Source organism: Mirounga angustirostris, unplaced genomic scaffold (assembly GCF_029215605.1).
Source record: "Mirounga angustirostris isolate CCGP_5_RB_7025 unplaced genomic scaffold, mMirAng1.0.hap1 SCAF_9, whole genome shotgun sequence".
NCBI classification, from domain to species: domain Eukaryota; kingdom Metazoa; phylum Chordata; class Mammalia; order Carnivora; family Phocidae; genus Mirounga; species Mirounga angustirostris.
Genome location: NW_026991717.1, coordinates 114,296,704 through 114,319,267, shown reverse-complemented (window position 1 = coordinate 114,319,267; position 22,564 = coordinate 114,296,704). Strand labels below are relative to the sequence as shown.

Genomic DNA, 22,564 nt, shown 5'->3' with positions numbered 1-22,564 from the left:
GTAAAATATACATGTAAGAGGGGAATAAATTTCTAAGCGTATCAATTCATATCCACATATTCTACTCCAAACAGAGAGATACTTCTAAAAATCTTATCTAGGAAAATACTTTTACTAAAAGCATCTGGTTTTGGTGTTTCCATTCTAAAGAAATAACAAAGCTCTGAAACCATATTCAGAGATATACCAAATACATATACTAGTTCAAAATTCAAATATAATGTCATGTATCAGGGGTCAATCTATTTGGGATAGATAACCTTTTATAAATATTTCATAAGTCTATATAGATTCCATCTAAACGCACTACCACTTTTAGTTTTAGACAATAGTACTTCATCATTTCTTATAAAGTAACTCCATTATTTCTGGATCTTTCAATAAAGTGGCAGACTTGACTACTTCTTTCTATCTACAAAGTAATTCCTGCTCAGTCTTTAATTATTAAATAATTTCCTTTTTCTAATTTCAATTCTAAAATGAAAACTGGAAAGGTATTTTAATGTTACTTTATTACTTAATGATCTGTAAAAGTAATACTGTAATCTGTCATTTTTAAAAGGAACTACTCACCATTACCACCGAAGATATGAATATCCAATTGCTCACAAAGGTACATTACAAATGTATTCACCTGAGGCAGGAGACCAATGAAAAACACTATTGGGAAACAGAGTGTAAACACTACAGAAGAAAAGAAAAGCATATTAAAAACATTTATACAACATCCATCCTTTTGTTCATTTTAAGATCATAAATGATAAAAAAAATCCAAAATGAATATAAACTACTAAGCAGTTAAAAAAAATCATTTAAAATTATTTCTATGTAACTGCTTGGGTATTAAATAATTTTTTCAATGATAAAGAACAGCTTTTAAAATTATTTCAACCATTTTCATATAATAGTTATCTGAGATACAGAATCCAAAGGAAAACTTCCATCGCATCTGCTTCAAGACAGAAGAATTACTGTAATATTTATTCATCATTAAATTTTTCATTCATAATAGCCCTATAGTTTTGTTCCTCACTGAGAGGATTACAATAAACAGCAAAGTAAGTCTATTAAAACCATTTTTAACTATATAATTGATCTATTTATCAGGGAACTATTTGTGTACAAATAAATTAATGTTAAGATCTGAAATACTTTAAAGATGACTCACCTATAACTAAATCCCTGGCTGATATAAACACCAGTGGATTAGTGAAAGTTATTCCATATAATTTGAACTTGGTTGTAGTAAGGTTTCTGCTACCATAATCCAAGAGCCAAATAAGACCACAACATAAACAGAAATAAACTGGTCTACTGTAGGCAATGATACGATTATGGCCCTGAAAATGATATTAAAAAAAAAAGTCAGATTAGTTGATTTTAAGACTCACAACTAGCTATTGAGATCTTTGATAGCTTATATTCTAAGGATTCAAAATGTATCCACAGGAAGCCAAGTTTCTGACTGTGGCAGAAGGAAATTACAAATATGAGAAGGAAGAAGAATAGAATGAATCCTGTGATACTGGACTGAAATATTAGAGGTATCAATATGAACTTATCATTTTTAATACGCACATAAATCGATACAAGATGTGTGTATACATGTACACATGCACATACGTATATACCTAAACATATTTCCTAGCTTTATCCATTGAGAGGACCTAGAAAAAATGACATTCTAGTAATAAAGATTACTAGCATCAAGATCTCAGCTTATAAATAACATTACTGACTAAAAAACCCAGGCCTTCACAGAGAAAAGGCTGGTTTTAGGCTAGGGTAGGGAAAGTATATATAGATGAGCCTGGAACATATTATTGTGAAAAGGAAGGAAGTACTTAAAGACTGATAAGGATATGTCAAAAGGACAGAGAGGGCAGCTTGGTGGGCTCCCAATGGCCAAATCAAGATAATTTGTGCATTAAATAAACTTAGTAATGTTATAGTCTACTGAATAAAATATGAATCCAAACCAATATAAATAAGTAAACACAGAAGGAAAAGTTCTTCCTTACAGTAAAAAGTCAACTAATAAATGTGGAAGGAATGATGGAATTAGAAAATTACTATTCGGCAACCATCAAATCATAACTGATGCAGGCAAGAAGTATCAATAGATTTTTACGAAAACAAGTAGGTGGAAGTTTTCGGGGCAAGGGGACATATATGAAATCCCCAAATATCTCCCTATGAGACACTTATTAACTCTAGGAGAAAAACAGTAACATTACAATAATTAGTGGTTCTCAAGGGAGTGGGAGGGAATTTTGCCCCCTAGAGGACATTTAGCAATGTCTGAAGACATTCTGGTTGTCACAATTGGGGAGTGTGCTACCGGCATCTAGTGGGTAGAGGTCAGAGGTAATGCTAAACATCCAAAAATGTACAGGACAGCATCGCTCCCTCCCATCGATTCTCAATAAAGAATTACCCAGCCCCAAATGTTAATACTGCAGAGTTTGAAAAACCCTGCAGATACTATCCTTAGCCAAAAGATGAAAGTTAACATCACCAGTAAAAGGATAAATCAACATCATGTGCTTCCTGAAATGACACACTGAGAACAACACATCACTTTCATAATTTTCCTTCCAAAAAAGCATGTCCTGTATCTAATCAAGAAGAAACATCAGACAAACTCAAATTAAGGGATGGTCTACAAAATAAATGGCATGTACCCATCAAAAGGGTCAATATCGTGAAAGACAAATATATACTGAAGAACTGCTCTAGATTAGAGGCTAAAAACAACAAACACATAATCAGGGATTTTCTATGCCAAATGAGTCAACAGGAAATGCCTGAGTAAGATCTGTAGATTATAAAATAGTATTCTATCAATGTTCAGTGTCCTGATTTTAATAATTATATTGAAATTAATCATATAAAGGAATGCCTTTGTTTCTAGGAAAACACATGGGAGTATTTAGAGGTAAAGGAGCACTATGTCTACAATCCACTCTCAGAAAACTGTGTGTGGACTGGAAGGAGCGGGACAGGGTGATGGTGGAGAAAAACTAGAAAGGGAATAAGCAAATATGGTATATGTTCACACAGGGATCTGGGTGAATGGCATCAAGAATTCTTTGCACAAGCCTTGCAACTTTTCCCTAAATTTCAAATTATGTCAAAATTTGAAGTTAAAAGCAATGCTCCCATCTATCATACACTTCAAAAGCATTCTTACAAAATATTAAACAATCAGTTGAAAGAAAATAATTTGCTTCCTTGTTCTGTTTTGCTCATCTACACTCACTATTAAGTATTCCAGTGTATGGGTAAAAATAATAATTATACTCAAGAAAGAAGGCATCATCACAAACTGTTCTTAGAGTCTGTTTTTGAACTATTTTAAAGAGAATGCCCTTTGGTCTTTTTTTTTTTTTTTTAAGATTTTAATTATTTGAGAGACAGAGAGCACAAGTGAGGAGGAGAGGGAGAAACGGGCTCCCCGCTGAGCAGGGAACCCGATGCGGGGCTCGATCCCAGGACCCTGAAATCATGACCCAAGCCGAAGGCAGACACTTAACCGACTGAGCCACCCAGGTGCCCCGCCCTTTGGTTTTTCTATTAAATACTCTATGGTGGGTTTTAAAATTGGATCATACTTTTGCCATTTGCAACGGCGTGGATGGAACTGGAGGGTATTATGCTGAGCAAAATAAGTCAAACAGAGAAAGACATGTATCATATGACCTCACTGATATGAGGAATTCTTGATCTCAGGAAACAAACTGAGGGTTGCTGGAGTGGGGGGTGGGGGGGAGGGATGGGGTGACAGGGTGATGGACACTGGGAGGGTATGTGCTCTGGTAAGTGCTGTGAATTGTGCAAGACTGTTGAATCTCAGATCTGTACCTCTGAAACAAATAATGCAATATATGTTAAGAAAAAAAAAAAAGAAGAAGAATGTAGCAGGAGGGGAAGAATGAAGGGGGGGAAATCGGAGGGGTAGACGAACCATGAGAGACGATGGACTCTGAAAAACAAACTGAGGGTTCTAGAGGGGAGGGGGGTGGGAGGATGGGTTAGCTTGGTGATGGGTATTGAGGAGGGCACGTTCTGCATGGAGCACTGGGTGTTATGCACAAACAATGAATCATGGAACACTCCATCTAAAACTAATGATGTAATGTATGGGGATTAACATAACAATAAAAAATTTAGAAAAAAATTGGATCATACTTCACAAAAAATACTGTTTAGCAGCTAATACTCTTTCCAAAGTCACAAAGTGAATAATAAGGTTTTTGATCTCCTTAGGGTCCATAGGTCTAAACACCAGATCAATTTATTACTTCTTTATTCTTGCTCTTAATGATTACCTAAGCAAAATAATATACAGTTCTCCCTATTTGAAAATTCTATTTTTCAATACTTACTCATGATTTATTCTTCAAACTTTATTAAATACAAGTTATTAAGTAACTATGAGTTTATATGAACTATGTCTACTTGATAACCTCCTCCTGAAACAGGCTGTCAGAAAATGAATTATTATGCTCATTTTCAACTGAGATTTAAGAGTCCACAATTACAATATCATTTTATTTCATGCTAATAAATCATCTCTCTAGTGGAGCGTCAAAACGTAGATAAGAAAATAACAACATAAATCTTAATTCAATCTGACATACGACCAAAAGAAGGTTTTGATGAACGTTAGGGAATTATAAGTTACATGCATATCAGAGTGACTTACATGTCTGGGAGAAGAAGAATCTGGCTGAACACTCTAAAAATGAAACAAAAGATAGATTACACTACTGAGGTCCTCATAACTTTATAAGCAACTTTCAAAATGCCTGAAATAATTTCAAGTAAAATATGCCACAGCTAAGAAATGACCTACGTTAAGCCTGTTAAAATAAGAGAAGATTAGAGAAGATGAAATTCCAGACACTGGTGTCACTGTGATATTAAAGAGATCTCAAATCTTTCCTGACTCTTAAGATTATGGTTAAATAAAAATTCACAAATAGCTTACACTTCTGAAATGGCATATGGTAGACAGTCCATCTTACTCCTGGGCTCATTATTACATGTAAGTATAGTTAAGGTAGAATGCTTTCTTACATGATACCACTCCATTCACGAAACGCACAAAATACGGGTTAGTTTATAAGAAGAATTCTAGTTCAGCCCACAAATTTCAAGCTTACTAAACAATTCAATAGTATTTGTATTAAATCTATTATCTGTATTTTCACATCAAAATCATCAAGTTAAGCTGTCTCCCTATAAGAGATTTTATCAACTGTTCAAAAGGTATTTTGCGGCCACTTCCCAAATCATGACTTTTCTCCCAAGTTCCAGTTTATTTCTAACAGCAGACCAAACAATTTCATTAGGATGGTCTATCATCACCCTACAACTCTAGGATGGACCAAGCTCAGTGAGTCTGGCATGTGGCCCTTGGCTGGATAGGAGACCAGGTAAGCTCTAAACTCAATTCCAACATCTGGCCTCTAAAAGCTTCTGGTCCAGTCTTTCTTACTTCTGTTTATGGTTATTACCATTCTTCTAGTCAACTAGATTTTTTATTTTTTTTATTTTTTTATTTTTTTAAAGAGTTTGTTTATTTATTAGAGAGAGAGCACGCATAAGCATGGGGAACAGCAGGCAGGGGGAGAAGCAGGCTTCCTGCCAAGCAAGGAGCCCGATGCAGGACTCAATCCCAGGACCCTGGGATCATGACCTGAGCCGAAGGCAGACGCTTAACCATCTGAGCCACCCAGGCATCCCTCAACTAGATATTTTAAATCTAAAAAAAAAAAAATTTTTAAATCTCAGTCACCTTTTATCTTTCCATATCTAACCAGATTAACCTGAAAACAGTAGACAAAGTTAACAGGACAAGAGACACTGAAGCAAAGGAATGAATTTAAGTAGTTTAAGGCAATAAAGAGATGGATTATAGTGGTTGGAATAGAAAGAATAAAGGCCAGAAATTTTGACAGAGAATCACCAAATTTAATCAAAGGGACCTGGTTACTTGTTATTAGGGGTCGAGAAGTAAGGAACAGAGAGAGGCTTTAGGATTTTGAGTTAGTATACCACCGTAAAAAGCAAAGGAACTGGGAAAGAAAAATATTTATCAGAAGATGATGATATGGTATTTTTAAAATGTGCCGAACTGCCTGTTAGGTATATAGGACTAAAGCTTGTGAGAATGATGAAGACTTTGAGATATACATCTGGACATGATTCATACATAGGAACAACAAATAAAGTAATAAAAGAGGGTGACTTCACTGGCAAGGAGTTGAAAGCTGAAAAGAGGGCCAGATAAAAATCCTAAAAAATTCTTATAAACTAAGAAGTAGTCCAAAGACCAAAGAGGCATCAACAAAGGAAATTAAAGTTACCTGAAAAGTTAGGATAATCATCAGGGTAGCATAAAGTCACAGATCAAAAATGAGGATAATATAAAAATAGAAGACAGTATTCATAGGTACTAAATGATACAGCACTCACAAAGAAGAATGAAAAAGGACATAGATCTGGCAAGTAGAGATTATTAGCCCAAAAAGACTGTAGTTTCAGTACTGCAAATGAGGTAAAAAGTATGGATGAGTCTTGAAGAAATGGAAAGAAATGGAGTTGACACAAGTGGTTTTTCTGGATGTCTATCTATAAATAGAGAAAGGACAGCAAACAGTATAAACAGAACCAAACAGTTTTCAGGATGGGGGAGAGTTCTGCATGTTAGTATATATTGGGCAAATAACCAATACAAGCAAGGGTTTTTACTAGCTCAGAAGAAAAGGAAACAGTCCACATTAACAGTCCATACTGATTTTGCATGGAAGGTGAAAAATGAGGTATTTGATTTTTTCATTTTTAGAAAGCTTAAAATTAGTAACATTTGGCATTTCAGAGCTACTGTTTAAATAGCAAAGGGATACCAATCTTCTGCTTCCAGTGTCCCGAAGAATATATATACTAGTCTTGACATTACTATATCCAAACAATGATGGATTTTAATAAATTTAATCTACAAAATAGAAGACTTAAAATATGGGACTGGGAGAGCTGATGTTCATACTTTTTAAATGAATTTCAAGAATGTTAATTCTCATTTTTAACAAATGCCCAAATACTTTCTTTTAATACCACCCCCCCCAAAATAGTTCTTAGGAAGCTTCATTTACATACCATTATTTTTTAAAGTTTGTATGTCCCTTTTGTTCCCTATCCAATCTAATGTAAACATCTAGGGAAAATAAATCTAAAAATTAACATCTTACTATAATGCAATGAATGATACAAAACCTCTGCCTTTTAACACAAATATTATTCCCTAGTCTGAAAAGAAGAGAGATGCTGGTACCTTAAGTAGTGAGTATTGACAGCTGGCTATCACTAGGCAGAACTGGAAGACCCAGATATCTCTGAAGAAGCCTTGTATGAGAAGAATAGATCCCAAAAAAGCCACAAGAATAGCCAGGATGACAGCTAACACATTTTCCAGAATCTCACGATTTCTGTAGACAGAAAAATTTATGAGTAAGTATATCATCAATATAAGAAATTAGAGTGAAAAAAGGGAAGACATCATGAAGAAGTTCATACTATGCTTGCTGACATGCTTTTTGGTACTGGTTTTGAATAAGGTTTCGAAGGATACTGAAAAAGAAACCAGTTTATACGGAAAATTAACACAAAACCTTATGTGCAGATAAAGCATGCTACAGTAAGTGAAGTTCTAATTATGAGACATAATATTGGTTTTAATTTCTATTTCAAAAGTTCACTCTTCTTTAACATCTGCTTTTCTGTAACATTTGTTGCTTAATAACTAACTTGAATAGCAAATAAAAGGAGATATGCAAAGAAACACATTTAAAAAACAAAATCTCAAAACAATTTCTAGAAAATCAAAATGGAAAGTTATTTTATATGACAAAGTTTGTAACCAAATTTTGATACCAAGTGATTTCATTTTCCTCATCCTGAAATCACCTGAAATAATCTCAGAACTAATTTACCAGAATTACTTAAATACGGCTATGACATATATTGAAAATGAAGGCAGTAATAAAAACCATCAATGTTGCCTCTATCAAAGCTGCTGAGACAGTTCTATATTTCATTAAACTGACTAAATTAAACAATATGATGACCCAGATATTACATATAGCAATGAAGATGATTTTTATATGTCATACCAAAAAATAAGAATCTATCTCATTACTTGTTGGGGAAATTTTATTCATAAATGTTAGATACTTGCTAAAAGTCTTGTTTTTAAAAAACATTTACTGACATGGGAACATACTCAGTATATTTGCTATACAAAGAAAGCAGAACATAAAACTGTATGTACAGGAAGATACAAGTTGTTATTTAAAAGCATATACATATGGGTTAAAAAAAGACAGTGTATCAAAATGATACGACTAATACTGGTTCTCTCTGGGTAGAATTATGGTTGGCCTCTTCTTGTCTTAAAATCTTCCTATACATATTTAAATTTTCTAGAATAGGTAAAGAATTATTTTTATAATCATAAAATTTTTTATTAACTTTTTTTATTAAGTCAATGCCCTGTTTATAATCATCAATTGGCCTAAGAAAATTCACAAACATCTCTGTACTAGTTCATTTTATAGTCCTCTCAGATGAAAACAAGTCAACAGTACTCTCAAATCAGTAACTGGTATTCTCATTTGTTTTTCTATAGCAGTTGGAGAAGTCCAGATGTTTCCATGATCCTCGGCAGTTCTGCCATATTACATACGGTCTGTAGTTCTCGTCACTGAATGTATGCTCTCCTTAGGCTTTTGTTAGTTTTTAATTTTGATGAATTCAGTTTATCAACTTCATTTGTTGTTTTTGGTATCACATCTACAAAATTTTGCCTAACCCAAGGTCACAAAAACTTTCTCCTACTATGTTTTGTTTTGTTCTAGGAATTTTATTGCTTTAGATTTCACACTTAGACCTATGATCCATTTTGAGTTAATTTTCATAATTTTATAAACGGTGCAATGTAAGTATAAAAGTTTTTTTTTTTTTTCACATGAAAATCCAATGGTCCCAAGACCATTTGTTGAAAAGCCTACCATTTCTCTACTTAACTGATTTGGGATATTATTTTGATGCCATTTAGGCTTGCAGTTTTCTTTATAGACAGGTGTTTAACTACAATTTCCACTTATTTAATAGATATAGTACCATTAAGGTAATGTATCTTTCAGAATGAACTATGATGATTTCTATCTTTCAAGAAATTTGTCCATTGTCAAATTTATTTACATACAGCTGATCATAATATCCTATTATCCACTTAACACCAGTAGAATCTGTAGTGATATCCCTATCTCATTCCTGTTATAAGCAATTTGTATCTTTTCTCTTCTTTTTTTTCCCTAATCAGCCTGGCTAAAGTTTTATTAATTTAATTGAGCTGCCCCTTCCCCCATTTGCACTCTGTCTCTCTCTTGCTCTCTAAAATAAATAAATTAAAATATCTTTCATGTCTCTACTTTTTTAACATATAGAGTATAATTATATTTGTTTTAATGTCTTTGACAGCTAATTCTAACATCTGTGACAATTACAGGTTGGTTTTGATTATTTCCCTCATAAATCATGTTTTACTGCTTCTTTGCATGTTTGGTAATCTTTGGTTGGATGTCATTGTGAATCCTTTGATTGGATGTCACTGTGGAAAATCTCTAGGTGGTGACAATTTTCAGATTTCTATAAATCTTAAACTTTGTTATGCTACTTGGAAACAGTTTGATCATTTTAGGTCTTGCTTTTATAACTTGTTTGTTGGGTCTGGAGCAGTGCCCATGTTACGGCTAATTATTCCCCACTTTTAAGGCAAGACTTTCCTGAGTACTCTACACAATGCACCATAAAATATGAATTATGAGTTTCTTCAATCAGATAGATGGGAATAGGCGCTATTCCTATCCCTGTGTCAGGCACTGTCCATCTATTTCTTTCACATGATTCTTACCCCGGCCTCAGGTAGTTTCTTCACATACATTCACTTATCAGTACTCTGCTGAAGAGTTGTGGAGACCCACTGTGGAACTCTGAGGTTCTCTCTATGAATAGCAGTCCTCTCTCTGATATTCTGTCCTAGCTGCGTTGGGTGTCCCCAGACTCATAGCTCCATCTAATTCAGGAAGTGTGCTGGGCTCCACTTCAGTACCTCTTCCCTGTATCGGAGCCAGCAAGGAAGACTGGGAACTCTCTCAAGGCAGTAAGCTGGGGCAACTGTAGGACCCACATAATGTGTTTCCCATCTCTCAGGAATCACTGTCCTTTGTTTTCTTATCTCCAATGTCTTGAAAACTACTGGTTCATGCATTTTGTCTCTTTTTTGTTGTTTCAGATAGGAGGAAATCCAATCTTTGTTACTCCAGTCAATAGGAAGCACCAAGTTTTAATAGACTACTAGTACTGTTCATTATTAAGACTAGTACTACGGAACAGGGAAACAGAAGTTCCCTCTTATACCTTTCATATTTAGAGTCATATTACCTATAATCTTATGATTATTAACACTTCATATTTTCTGGCTTGTAAGTATAGTTCCATGATTCTTAATGATGATAAAAAGGATTTTTTTTGTATAAACTTATTAAAATTGCCACAAAAAAGTTTTTAATGGATTGAGGAACGTCAATGTTTAACTTAAATTTTATCTCAAAAGAACCAAAATAGAAAACATTTTCCAAAATGGTAACCAAGTGGTAATTAGGGACATTTCAATTTAAAAATAAAATCTGCACATATCTTTAATATCACACTGTATTCTCACCTATCAAACAGGGCCAAAAGTGTGAGTCTGTCAAAGTTAATGCCGATCCATAGCTGGGGTAAGATCCAAAAGCGATAATAGTGTTTAACCTTTTGAGCAGCTTCTTCTGTTGTACCATAAGTAGCTGCCAAGTCAGGGCTTAGATCAATGTCTTGTTGCTCCAACAAATCTGTATCGATGGTCAATAGTCTGTTCAATCGAATCTGCGGAAGAGAGAGCTAAAAGAAAGTCAGCACTGAAAGGCTTAAATATCTTGACTTAAGTCATGATTCAAGGACTACTCAATCAGCTTGCAGATTATCTAAGTCCCCTTAATTCTCTACACTCCTTACAGATATTTTATGATCATTAGAAACTACAAAAGGTGATAATAGGAAGTAAACTTAAAGCAAATTAATCAATAGGTCTTTTGGAAAAGCTGTATTGGGAAAAGTGTTTGAAATCTTAACACTGTATGATTGTATAGCTAGTGAATCCATTAAAATCATGCACTGTGAATCATTAGTGGCTTCTCTTCTCCCTGCCACATTTATGGCCTTTTCTCAAAACTATGAACCTCACTACCAAGTTAAATCTAAGCTCCTCTGAACTGGATTCAATGCCTTCAACTCTCATTTCTTCCTACAGTCTCTTATCACTGTTGTTTTCAAATCCCTCTTACACCCCCTTTTTTTCTTTCATTTTGGCAGGCTACTCGTCCGAGGCTATAAGGAAATTACCACATTACATTTCTTTTAGCTTTAATTTATCCACTCAACAGTTCACCAGTTTCCCCTTTCTCTGAAAGTCTAAAGTGTCCCTTATCCAGCACAGCCCTAGCCAGGATTTCACTATCCCAAGGTTCCCATACTATTCAATCGTAGAAAACAAACAAAAAAACATTTCCCTATTTTTGGCTTTCCTATGAAGTTTCCAGGAATACACTCCAGCAAAAAAGCAGAGACAATCTTTACTTTTCAAACATATAAGTGGGTATAGTCAAGAAAATCTGCTTCCTATAAATAACATAGCCATTTTTATCTCTTAGCACTGACAAGTACCTCCCCAAACACTTTTTTTCTTATCCTCTGTGCCAGGGTTTCTCAATCTTGGCACTACAGGTATTTTCAGTCAGATAATTCTTTCTTTGGGGGTTGTGCTGTCCACTGGAGGACGTTTTATAGTATCCCTGGCTTTTACGCATTCACTAGATACCAGTAACATTCCCCTAGTTGTGACAAATAAAAGTGTTTCCAGACACTGCCAAATGTTGAAAACCATTGTTCTGTGCCAACTCACATCTATGGTCTTAAAAGCCAGCTCACAACTAATCATCTTCAGGAAGCCACTAATAATTAACCCCTTTGGCTCTACATTTATTTTTATGTATTTATGTGTTCCATGTAAGAATTTCATTTTATATGTTAACTAATTGAATCTAAGTAAGATAAGTTAAAAAAGAATTTAATTTTGTTGTATTTTCTAAGTTCAATAAATACAGCTTGAGGGCAAAAGCTCTGTTATCTTTTTAAAATATCCCCACTGTACCTCACATGGTATATTTTTTACACAGCGATATCATCACTAAGCTTCCCACATACACACTGGTATATGAGTAACTAATAGTTAACAGTTGGATAATATAATATTCAAAATCATAATTTTCAAAGTCAAGTTTTAAGATGGCACAACCAGATTATGACATTGGTGAGTAAATGGACCTTTACATATTCTCAAAAGTATAATTACTGATTCATACACAGCTTATGAAACTTCATGGTGTTTTATATTTATTTCCTAACAAAGGACTTAACAAGAAGAGAGCCACTATGGAACAGCAAAGGAGATTTTGCCATAGTTTTCAACAAAACTGGTATTTCATAACCTCAATTTTTCTGATTTGTGTCGCTACTTAATCTGAATGTACATCATTTTATAAAAATAAAGGAAAACCTACCACATCATGTGGATAAAATCGAACTGAGGTAGAACTGGATACATGAGAATCCGTGTCACTAAAATAAAATGAAAAAAACTTTAGGGACTAAATAGCTTGTCAAGGAATAGAAAGAAAAATAAATCTTTTAACAATTATATGATATTTACACTGTCTTCACTTTTCCAAGTACTTCAAAATACAAAATCGCATTTTCCTACAGATGTGATTAAGAACATAGCCTCTGGGCCAGAGTATCTATATTCAAATCTCTTCATCAGCTAAATGAGATTTGGGAAAGTTATCCAACCTTTTACACTTCAGTGTCCACCTAAGTAACATAGGATAATAGTACCTCTTATCACAAAGTTCTTGTGAGATGGGTTTAAGAAAGCAATTAACATATTGCCTGGAGCCACAACAAATTTAAGCTATAACAGCTTAGAATGTGACCATTCCGCTTCCACAGTCAAGTTTAGATTTTTGAAACTTGACACCTTACCACATTTATGGTGTAAGGAATTGTTCTTATCTTAAATTACATTAAACATAATTGTTTCCATTGCTCCATCTTTCTATTGTTTCCACTGTTAGGAAATCACCTAACACTCAAATTTTTGGTCATTCTTGACAGGTCAGTTCTGAAACTGGACTCAAGAAGCTCAGCAAGTGTTCTATCTCTCCAGCAAGTTAAGCTAAGTGACTGCAAGATCCTAGTGCTTTAAATGGCCCCTAAAAACTTTAAAAAAATAAGTGAACTGCCCATAGATGTGTAACATTTAAATAGATGTGTCCCATTATTAAACATAAGTCCTAAAATAGGATTCAAATGATCCCTGCAAAAAAAAGTGAGCTAATCACTTAATAATGGATTTCAAGGCAACAACATGAATAGGTGAATAAGATTAAAATTTTAGAAAAAACTTTAATACATTCTAAGTTATATAACTGATTGCATGCTCAAGATTTCTATTTCTTATCTGCTTTTCTCCTAACTTCTTCCTTATCTTACAGTGTAATTTCTTCGTAAGGGAAGGAGAGAAAAGAAACTAAATGTAATATATGACCCATATTTTAAGAAATTCCTCTTTCTTATAGCTGGTAAACAAATTTTAAAAGAAAAGATGATCATGTAAAAAGATACTTGACCAAAACCCTTATGTAGAAATAAAATTTTTAAATTATACAAAGAGAACTGATGGGTTTGAACTTAATTGTGTATTTTTCTAATAAGCCTTTTTTAAATACGCTTTTTATTGATCTTGCAACACGCGCACATGTGCGTGTGTGTAGCACAAAATCCATAGTTAAATTTGAAATTGTGGGAAACCACCCCCCCACACTATAAGATCTACAGGGAATTTTTAATATTTAATATTTAAAATACAGAACAGCTTTTGTTTTAAGAATAATGCTATCTTTCTTCCAGAACAATAAATTCTACCTTAAATCTTTGGAGACAAATGCACAGTGAAAAATTATTTAAGCCAATGTGAACAAATGTTTTCAAAATAACTTTTCCATCTCAAGGACTAAAAGCTTTAAACATGGCAAATATATGCAAGTACATACATTCTCCTAATATGACTTCACACATACCAGATATTGGATGCTCTTCTTGCTGCTGGTTCAAAATTCACAAGTGACATATCACAGCCACCAGTCTCATAAAGCGTAGAAGAGAACTTACCTAGCAAATAAATGATTTTTTTAAAAAGCCATTAGAATACTCAGAATTTTTCCATCAGGAAACACTACATTTCAAACTTGTTACAATTTAAGAAAATGTACTACAGACTTTTCCCAAATATTTTAAAAACAATGGTCTGCCTGTAATTCAGCATGACGTGAACTGAAAAGGAATGCTGAACAGTGGGGCAAAATGTCAACGTACATAATCAGGTTTTAACAGTAAGGGATTTAAGTCAGCTTTGCAATCCAGTCTCCTCTTTTCTCCTCCCAGGACATTCTCAATTGAAGCAATCACATGAATGAATTTAATGTTTAAAAGGCACCTGACCATTTTGCACGTGGTGAGTGGCCATTTGGAAAGCTGCTTAAGTGTTAAGACAGCTCAAACTGCAAGACAACAAATTTCTGAGATTACCTTCAGAGAGTTTTGGGGTTTTTTGTTTTTAGTTTTGCCCTTTTTGTTTATTTAAACACAGTGTAATATTAGTTTCAGGTGCAGAATTTAGTGAGTCATCACTTACATACAACACCCAGTGTTCACCACAAGTGCCCTCCTTAATATCCGTTATGTTTGGTTTTTTAAGGACAAATTGAAGTGTCAAAATGGATCTAAGGAAGTTCTATGAATGACGTTATAATAACATTGGTGACAATTAACAATATTTAATGAGCATTACTAATTGCATGAGTCTGTAAGAACTTTATGAAAAAATTTAGTAACACCATTTGCTGTAACCAAGTATCTCTACAAAACCGATAAAAGGTTTAGAAATTACATTGGTTGCAAAGGAATATAAGCTTAAAAAACTCTTAAAATGAACTCTATAAGATAAAATGGTTTCTGATAGTGAAATTTTAAAAATCTGGAGACTGTGTGAAATGCATTCTTCACCATGACAACCCATGGTAGCCCTATCAGTGGTAAGGAGCATAAAGAAATTAATATATAAGTTTCCAGTAAGGCAATGAGATGAGGTATTTAACTGCAACCACTGGAGACTACTCCAGGCTGCTTTTGATTATTTTTTACTGATGTTATAAATATGACGAATCTTAAGGGCAATTTCAACTACATGGTAGGGCTAAAAGATCTCTCTTAGATGACTATAATGCAAACACGGTATACAATAAAGACTTATATTTAAATGAAATCTTTGAAAAATAACAATAACAGACCCCATAATATACTAATACTGTAACTAAGGGATTGCAGAACATTTCAATAATCACTTCATTCTTTAAAAGGATTAGAATCTTAAAAGTATTAAATAAGATTATTTGGGTCAGACAGAATACGCAAATATTTTATTATGATGTTTTCTGTAGTAGCATTTTTTTTGGTCAGAATAATATACTCCTGCGACAAATAATATAAAAAGCATTCTGTGAAATGTTTTCTTCATGTGCTGTTTTTCAAGGATTATTCAGCATGTGGATTATCTAAAACTTTGCTTTTTACCACCCCCACATGCCACCCTCATCTTTTAGTCATGAATCATTCACTCTTAGCACCTCTAACACAAACCAGATTCATGAACTAAAATGAAATAATAAAAGCTGTCCACTTGGCTTCTTGTTAGGTGTATTACTGAAAAACTTTTGAAGTGATAAGGTGGTTGCAGAAATTTTTAGTGAAGAAAAAAATTAAACAAAAATACGCCTGACTGAGATTTCAAAATTATTTTTAAATTATAATTTTTTATCCTGTGCTCTTTCCTCTCTTACAATGGAAAATGAAAAATCGGCTGTGCTACAATTAGCTTACATTAATAGAAAAAAGAAACATCTGATCAAAATCAGATTGCATAAATGCAGAATAATTATAAATCCATGTAAATGACTAAATCAGAGAGTTCACAGAGAGCTGGCAGGGGTTGGCTACTATGTGTGAAATCCAGTAAGATCTGAATAGATAAAAATAGGTGTTTTTATTACCTAATGTGTGTGTATTTTTAGAAATAACTTAATATTATATTCAATAGAATTTAAATTATTGGAATATATTCTGAGTAATTAAGCATTGTATCAGATTTTTAATAATAAAACTGTTTGGGGAATACTGAATATGATAAATATTTATATGCAACTGAAATTCACTAAAGAAATTATTCTTTCTAATATTCAAATGGAACAGTAAAAGAACATTAAGTCATTATACAACTGTATTATCTTCTATGTATAGATGTCTCCTATGAAACATGGTTGCATTTTAAATAAATAGAAACATAAAAATAAAGCATGCCCTCCAAAAAGCTCCTTAGACAAAAAAAGCTGGAAAAACTGAGTAGTTTTATTACTATATAAATCTAGAACTCTGAATGCTTCTTTACAAACCAATGACTAACAAGTTGTAAGTTTAAAAATTTAAACGACGCATAAAATACATTTATGAAAAAGGAAGCTATAATTTTAACAAATGTGCAATGACTTCATCAACAGTGTTTTTTTCTCCTTTTTTTTTTTTCCCTAAGAAGCTTGTGTCTACATACTAAATTTAAGAAGATGCTCAGGTCAGAACAAGCTAACACTGTATTAAGGCTTCATGCTATTTTCCTAATATAAGTCCACCAAAAGAACAGATTCTATGTCTCCCCTTACATCTTTGGACTTGGCAACTAGTATCACTTCAAAAGAAGTGATACTATTTTATTCAGAGGATAAACAACTCAGGAAAAATTACACTAAAAAGTGTTTAGTTTAAGGTTTCAGTGAAGAACTTAGTAATATTTTAAGGTATAATAATCTACTAAAAGCATCTTCAAAAATAACCAAACATAAAGAAGCATATATTACCATTAGTTTATAAAGATTAAGAATATCCTAAATTTGTACAAATATCCTTAGCATATGTAACAATTTTACATATATCTCATTTAAGATTAAAACCATAATGTAGTTATCCTTTAGGTCCAAAATAAAATGTGCCTTTAATTAATAATCCTGTTTTTACTCTGTATTAAGGAAAAGACTAAGTATTGATTTTTTCTAATTAATATAAATTGAGAAGGAGAATATCAATGAAATGTGTCCTCACATGAATTATTATTAAAAACTAAGTCATCTCATCATATCCAACTCCCAGGTCATAATTAATTATATCTAACAGAATGGCTTTGTCATGATTTTAAAAGGAAACAGTTACTTTCTGACAAAATAAACAAGACTAGAGAGAGGCTGAAATTTCAGGCTTAATAGTATTGGCCACAAGATAGCATCTCTAGAGATAAAGAAAAAAAAAGGTACTGGTATTTCTCAGTTTTGAATGTTCGATAGATTGCCATTGCCTAAAAAAATTACATTTCATTACACAAAACCATTTTTTTAGGTAGGAGAATTTCGAATAACCGTAAGTCAATAAATAAGTGATGAACAACAGGAAGATGAGTAAAATTAAGATACTGAATTAAAGAAAAGGACACTCGAGACATTTCCCTGAAGCCATGAATGGTGCAGCAGACAAACTCAAACACTGGCAAGACACTGATAAAAGACATGAGAAATCAATGGGATCCTCTAACTCATCCTTTCAATAAAATTCCTTGCTACATGGCACAAACTGTATAAAGACTGCTCACTCAGCTAGGAAACCCTAATGCATTCTTGATGTTACTCATTTTACTTATGTACCTTGGAAAGAGGTAGTTACTAAGATCATCTGTAGGATTTTTCTAATCCTCTCAGTTCCAACAACAAAGGAGGCCTCTTAAATCTCTTGATTTCGTTCTTTGGACCCCCTTCCCACCTCCGTTAATTCTGCATCCTCTAAGCCTAATCCTGGTACACCGTTAAATGAGTTCTTTCTTTTCTAGTACTAACTCTTAGGGCAGGCAGGGGCTACAAGAGGAAAGCCAGATACAAGGGAGGCAGCTTTTTTATAAAGTGCTTTTTAGAAGGCTATCGGAGGATGTGCTTGCTTCAGCAGCACATATACTAGAAGGCTACTGGAGGACCACATACATCTACGTGACTAACTTAAGTACTCTACAAAAAGTGCTTATTTCTGATGTGAGGAGTATTGTGTTCACAATGCTACTTCAATGAATATATTATTATACTTTTAAGAGACAAGACCTTTAGGGCGCCTGGGTGGCCCAGTTGGTTAAGCGACTGCCTTCGGCTCAGGTCATGATCCTGGAGTCCCGGGATCGAGTCCCGCATCGGGCTCACTGCTCAGCGGGGAGTCTGCTTCTCCCTCTGACCCTCCTCCCTCTCATGCTCTCTGTCTCTCACTCTCGCAAATAAATAAAAATCTTAAAAAAAAAAAAAAAAAAAAAAAGAGGGGCGCCTGGGTGGCTCAGTCGTTAAGCGTCTGCCTTGGGCTCAGGTCATGATCCCAGGGTCCTGGGATCGAGCCCCGCATCGGGCTCCCTGCTCGGCGGGGGGCCTGCTTCTCCCTCTCCCACTCCCCCTGCTTGTGTTCCCTCTCTCGCTGTGTCCCTCTCTGTCAAATAAATAAATAAAATCTTAAAAAAAAAAAAAAAAAAGGAGAGAAAAGACCTTTAAGACTAGTCCCAGTTTCTTGGATAGCGCCACCCTTAATCATGAACGGTACCTATGAGTCTCTGAGGAAACATGAGTTTTCACCCTGACAGAAAGACTCATTTTATTTCTGCTTATCGGTTAATGGGCTTGTTTCTCCAGACCAGGGGTCAGCAAACTTTTTCTACAGAAGGTCAGAAAATAAATACTATAGGCTGTGCAGGACAGATGGTCAGATACAACAATTCAAGACTGCTATTGCAGCATGAAAGCAGCCACAGAAAACATATAACATATATTTATTTTATTTCATTTAAAAATTAAGCATCAAGCTGAAAGGATTTACCCCACGGGCCACCGTTTGCCAACCCCTGTCCTAGACCAAAAGCCTTAGGCTTCTAAAACCTTTTTAACTATTGTACTACCATGATAATCAAGTCACTATGCTACTTGTAATTAAAAGTTTCAATACTGAGAACCAGTCCTTCTTCCTGGGATGTTCAACACCGAGCTAGGTTTTTCAAACAGGAGAACAATAAGGAAAAGAGCAGGTGTGAGAAGAAAGAGCCTTTGAGGACTGGTAAGGAAAGACAGAGGTCTCTACTGCTTGGCAACAGTAAAATAGATTTGCAGATATAATTTACTGACATGGCCATTGTCCTCTAGTTCTGACTCAACACCACATGCCTTAATTCATTAAGTCTCCACTCTCACTACCTAATCCCTAGGATCAGGTGAACCTTCCAAAAGTGAATGTACAAGTTCATATTCTGCTATGATTTCATCATCTGCTCACATTTTCTTTCAAAGGGATGTCTTCCTTATCTTGGTAAAATCTACAAAATGACAACGATACTGACAACATTATAAATGATCAGGTAAACAAAAAGGCAAGACACAGAATTGGAGAAAATATTTGTAATTTGTATCTGACAAATTATATCTAAAATATAAAAAAAAACCTGACACCTCAATAATAACCCAATTTTAAAAGTGAGCAAAAGATCTGGACACACTTCACAAAAGAAGACATATGCATAACCAATTAACACATCAAAAGATGCCCATCATCCTTACTCATAAGAGAAATGCAAATTTAAGCCACAGTAAGATACAACCATTGGGGCCAAAATTTTAAAGGCCAACAATAACAAACTGGGACAAGAATGGGAACAAGCGCAATTTGCATACACTGCTGGTGCGAATGTAAAACCACTTTTGAAAACAGTTAAGTTTTATTAACGATGGCCTGGAAACAACACAAACATCTATCAGATGAATGGCTACACAATATACATATATTATACAATGGAATAATACTCAGCACAAAAAAAGAATAAACTAACCCACGCGAAACAATGAACTCAAAAGCATCACATTAGGTGCAAAAGGCCATATTATGACTGTATTTAAATGAACTCCTAGAAGAGGGAAAACCATAATGACATAAAGTACGCAGTGGCTGCCTGTGGTGGGGGCGGAGGAAGGACGGACTGCAATGGAGGCAACAATAAATCTTTTGAAGATGATGGAAATGTTCTGTATCTTCATTGTAGTATTTCAAAGGTGTGCACATCTATTACAACTCATCCAATTGTACATGTTAAATGGATGCAATTTATCATACCTAAATTATAGATCAATAAAATTGATTTAAAAACAAAGAAGAAAAAATGACTCGTCAGGTAAGAGTCTCAGTAGATGGATACTCATGAGACAGCACGTAGTCAGTGGAATTACTACAAAATACAAATCAAGATTTTGGAGAGAGTGATATTTGTTGTTTTTGCATTTCATTTTTAAAAATACCATGCGTCATCAGATTCAAAAGTAGTATATAAAATGAAGAAAAGTTCCCCACTCCCCAGAGACAGCCACTGTGTTCTCCTGAATAATTTTTATGTACATTTGTCCTAAGACAATTAGATCCCTCTCCTCACACACATTTTCTAAAATTTACTTCTTTTGCTTACTAACTAGCTTAACTTTTCATGTCAATAATAAAGATGCATCAAGTTCTAAATATGATACCATGTTTATGTACTATCGTTTCTTTTAGGGGTTCTCTAACAACAGACATTTAGATTGTTTTTCAAAATTACAAACAATTTTTCCAAAATTACTAACAATGCTACAATGAATATCCATGTACATATATCTTTGCCAGTTTGTAAAATCTGTAGACTAAAAGCCATCGACATTTTTGGTATGTAGTTCTAAACTGCCCTCCAAAAGCATTCAGTCTTCAGACCCTTTCCAATAATAGACATACTACACATTCAAAGATGAAAAAGATCTCAACCTTGTTTTTAATTTGCAATTTAAAAAATTATGAGTAAAGCTGAACTGTTTGCCTATGATTGCAAACCACCTGTATTTTTTTAAACTCTCAATCTTTCTAGTTATTAATCTTTATCTTACTGATTTGAAGTGCTTATTGTGGCAAAGACTGATGACTGACCTCCAGTATTCATCCCTTCCTTTTCCTTTCCATAATATGACATTCCTCTCACTGAATCTCAGCTGGGCCTGTGTCCACCTAATTAGAGACATTTCCTAGCTAGCCTCTCCTGCAGCTAGAAGTTGCCATGTGACTACGTATGGACCCACAGGAGGTGAGAGAAAGTGACAGGCACATGTCTCAAGTCACAATGTGAAAGATATGGGCTAACTGTCCTTACATTTTTTAGCAACACTTCTCTTCCTGTTTTTCAGATAAATGTCAACAACTGGAGTAGTCACCATGGACCAGCAGGGAAGCCACATGTGGAAGAAACCAGAACCAACCCATCTGCTGGGGACAGCTCCCATTAAACTGTTTGAGAGACATGTAAACTTCTCTTTCAGTCACTGATCAGTGAAGAGCTGGGGCGGGGCGGGGCGGGGCGGGGGGGATCCTCCAATAAAGAATCCAACCTGTATTTCAGTTAATGCTTAAATTAACCAAATTTAACTTAGGATCTTAAAAATGTTAATGTTAGAAAGTGATAATCTAGTCTAGTACTTCAGTGAATTCTTTACAACAGAGACAAACAAGAAACAAATTGGATATCTCAACCAGTCCCTGTTATCTTGTGCAAAATTCCAGAGCAGTTCAGGCATCCAAAAATTTTAAAAATAATATACTAGAAGTCTTTCCACAGTAACAGCGATAAACTTCTGAGCATTGTCCAGGGAATAAGGTTAGAGCAGATAGTTTATCTAGGTTTATGTTTCATTTATAATATTTGGGGAGATAAAACATACACTATCAAATCCTGCCAGATATAGTGTAAACTGGGACAAGCTTCCATAAAGCAATTGACAGTGTATGTCAAAGCCCCAAAAATGTTTATTCCCCTGGATGATTCCCTTCAAAATATTTATCCTAAGGAAATAACCACAGCTGTACTGAAAGGTTTATGTAAAGGATGTTCAGCAGAGTGTTTACTACAAGAGGAAATATCAGGAATCATCTTGAAGACTAACAATGGGGTTAACTGGTTAAATAAATTATGATTAAATAATGTTAATAACAATGATTATTAACATTAATAGCAATTATTATTTACGTAATTGACTTATTATTGCCAGCAATTATTCTAATTGCTTTGCATATTTTAATAGATATAATAATCCTCACTATAAACCTGTAAGTATTATTATTACTGAGCCTTTGATAAATGAGGAAACATAAACAGGGAGAGAAA

The 22,564-nt window shown here is 34.2% G+C and overlaps 1 protein-coding gene across 13 annotated transcripts in view; it reads right to left on the bottom strand.

Annotated features, from left to right (window-relative positions):
* Positions 1-22,564, bottom strand: part of PCNX1 (pecanex 1) — a 353,336-nt gene that overhangs the window by 248,518 nt on the left and 82,254 nt on the right. For 11 of the 13 annotated variants that reach the window (XR_010405241.1, XR_010405239.1, XR_010405240.1 and 8 more), the window contains 7 exons: positions 14,304-14,394; positions 12,726-12,783; positions 10,790-11,007; positions 7,340-7,493; positions 4,709-4,741; positions 1,169-1,340; positions 574-684 (listed from right to left, as the gene is read on the bottom strand). Coding sequence is in view for 9 of the 13 variants with exons in the window: in XM_064571268.1 (XP_064427338.1) it covers positions 574-684; positions 1,169-1,340; positions 4,709-4,741; positions 7,340-7,493; positions 10,790-11,007; positions 12,726-12,783; positions 14,304-14,394 (837 nt within the window). In the remaining 4 variants the exon portion in view is untranslated. The remainder of the gene's footprint in view (positions 1-573; positions 685-1,168; positions 1,341-4,708; positions 4,742-7,339; positions 7,494-10,789; positions 11,008-12,725; positions 12,784-14,303; positions 14,395-22,564) is intronic. The other 2 variants (XM_064571267.1, XM_064571270.1) reach the window with 1 other exon arrangement.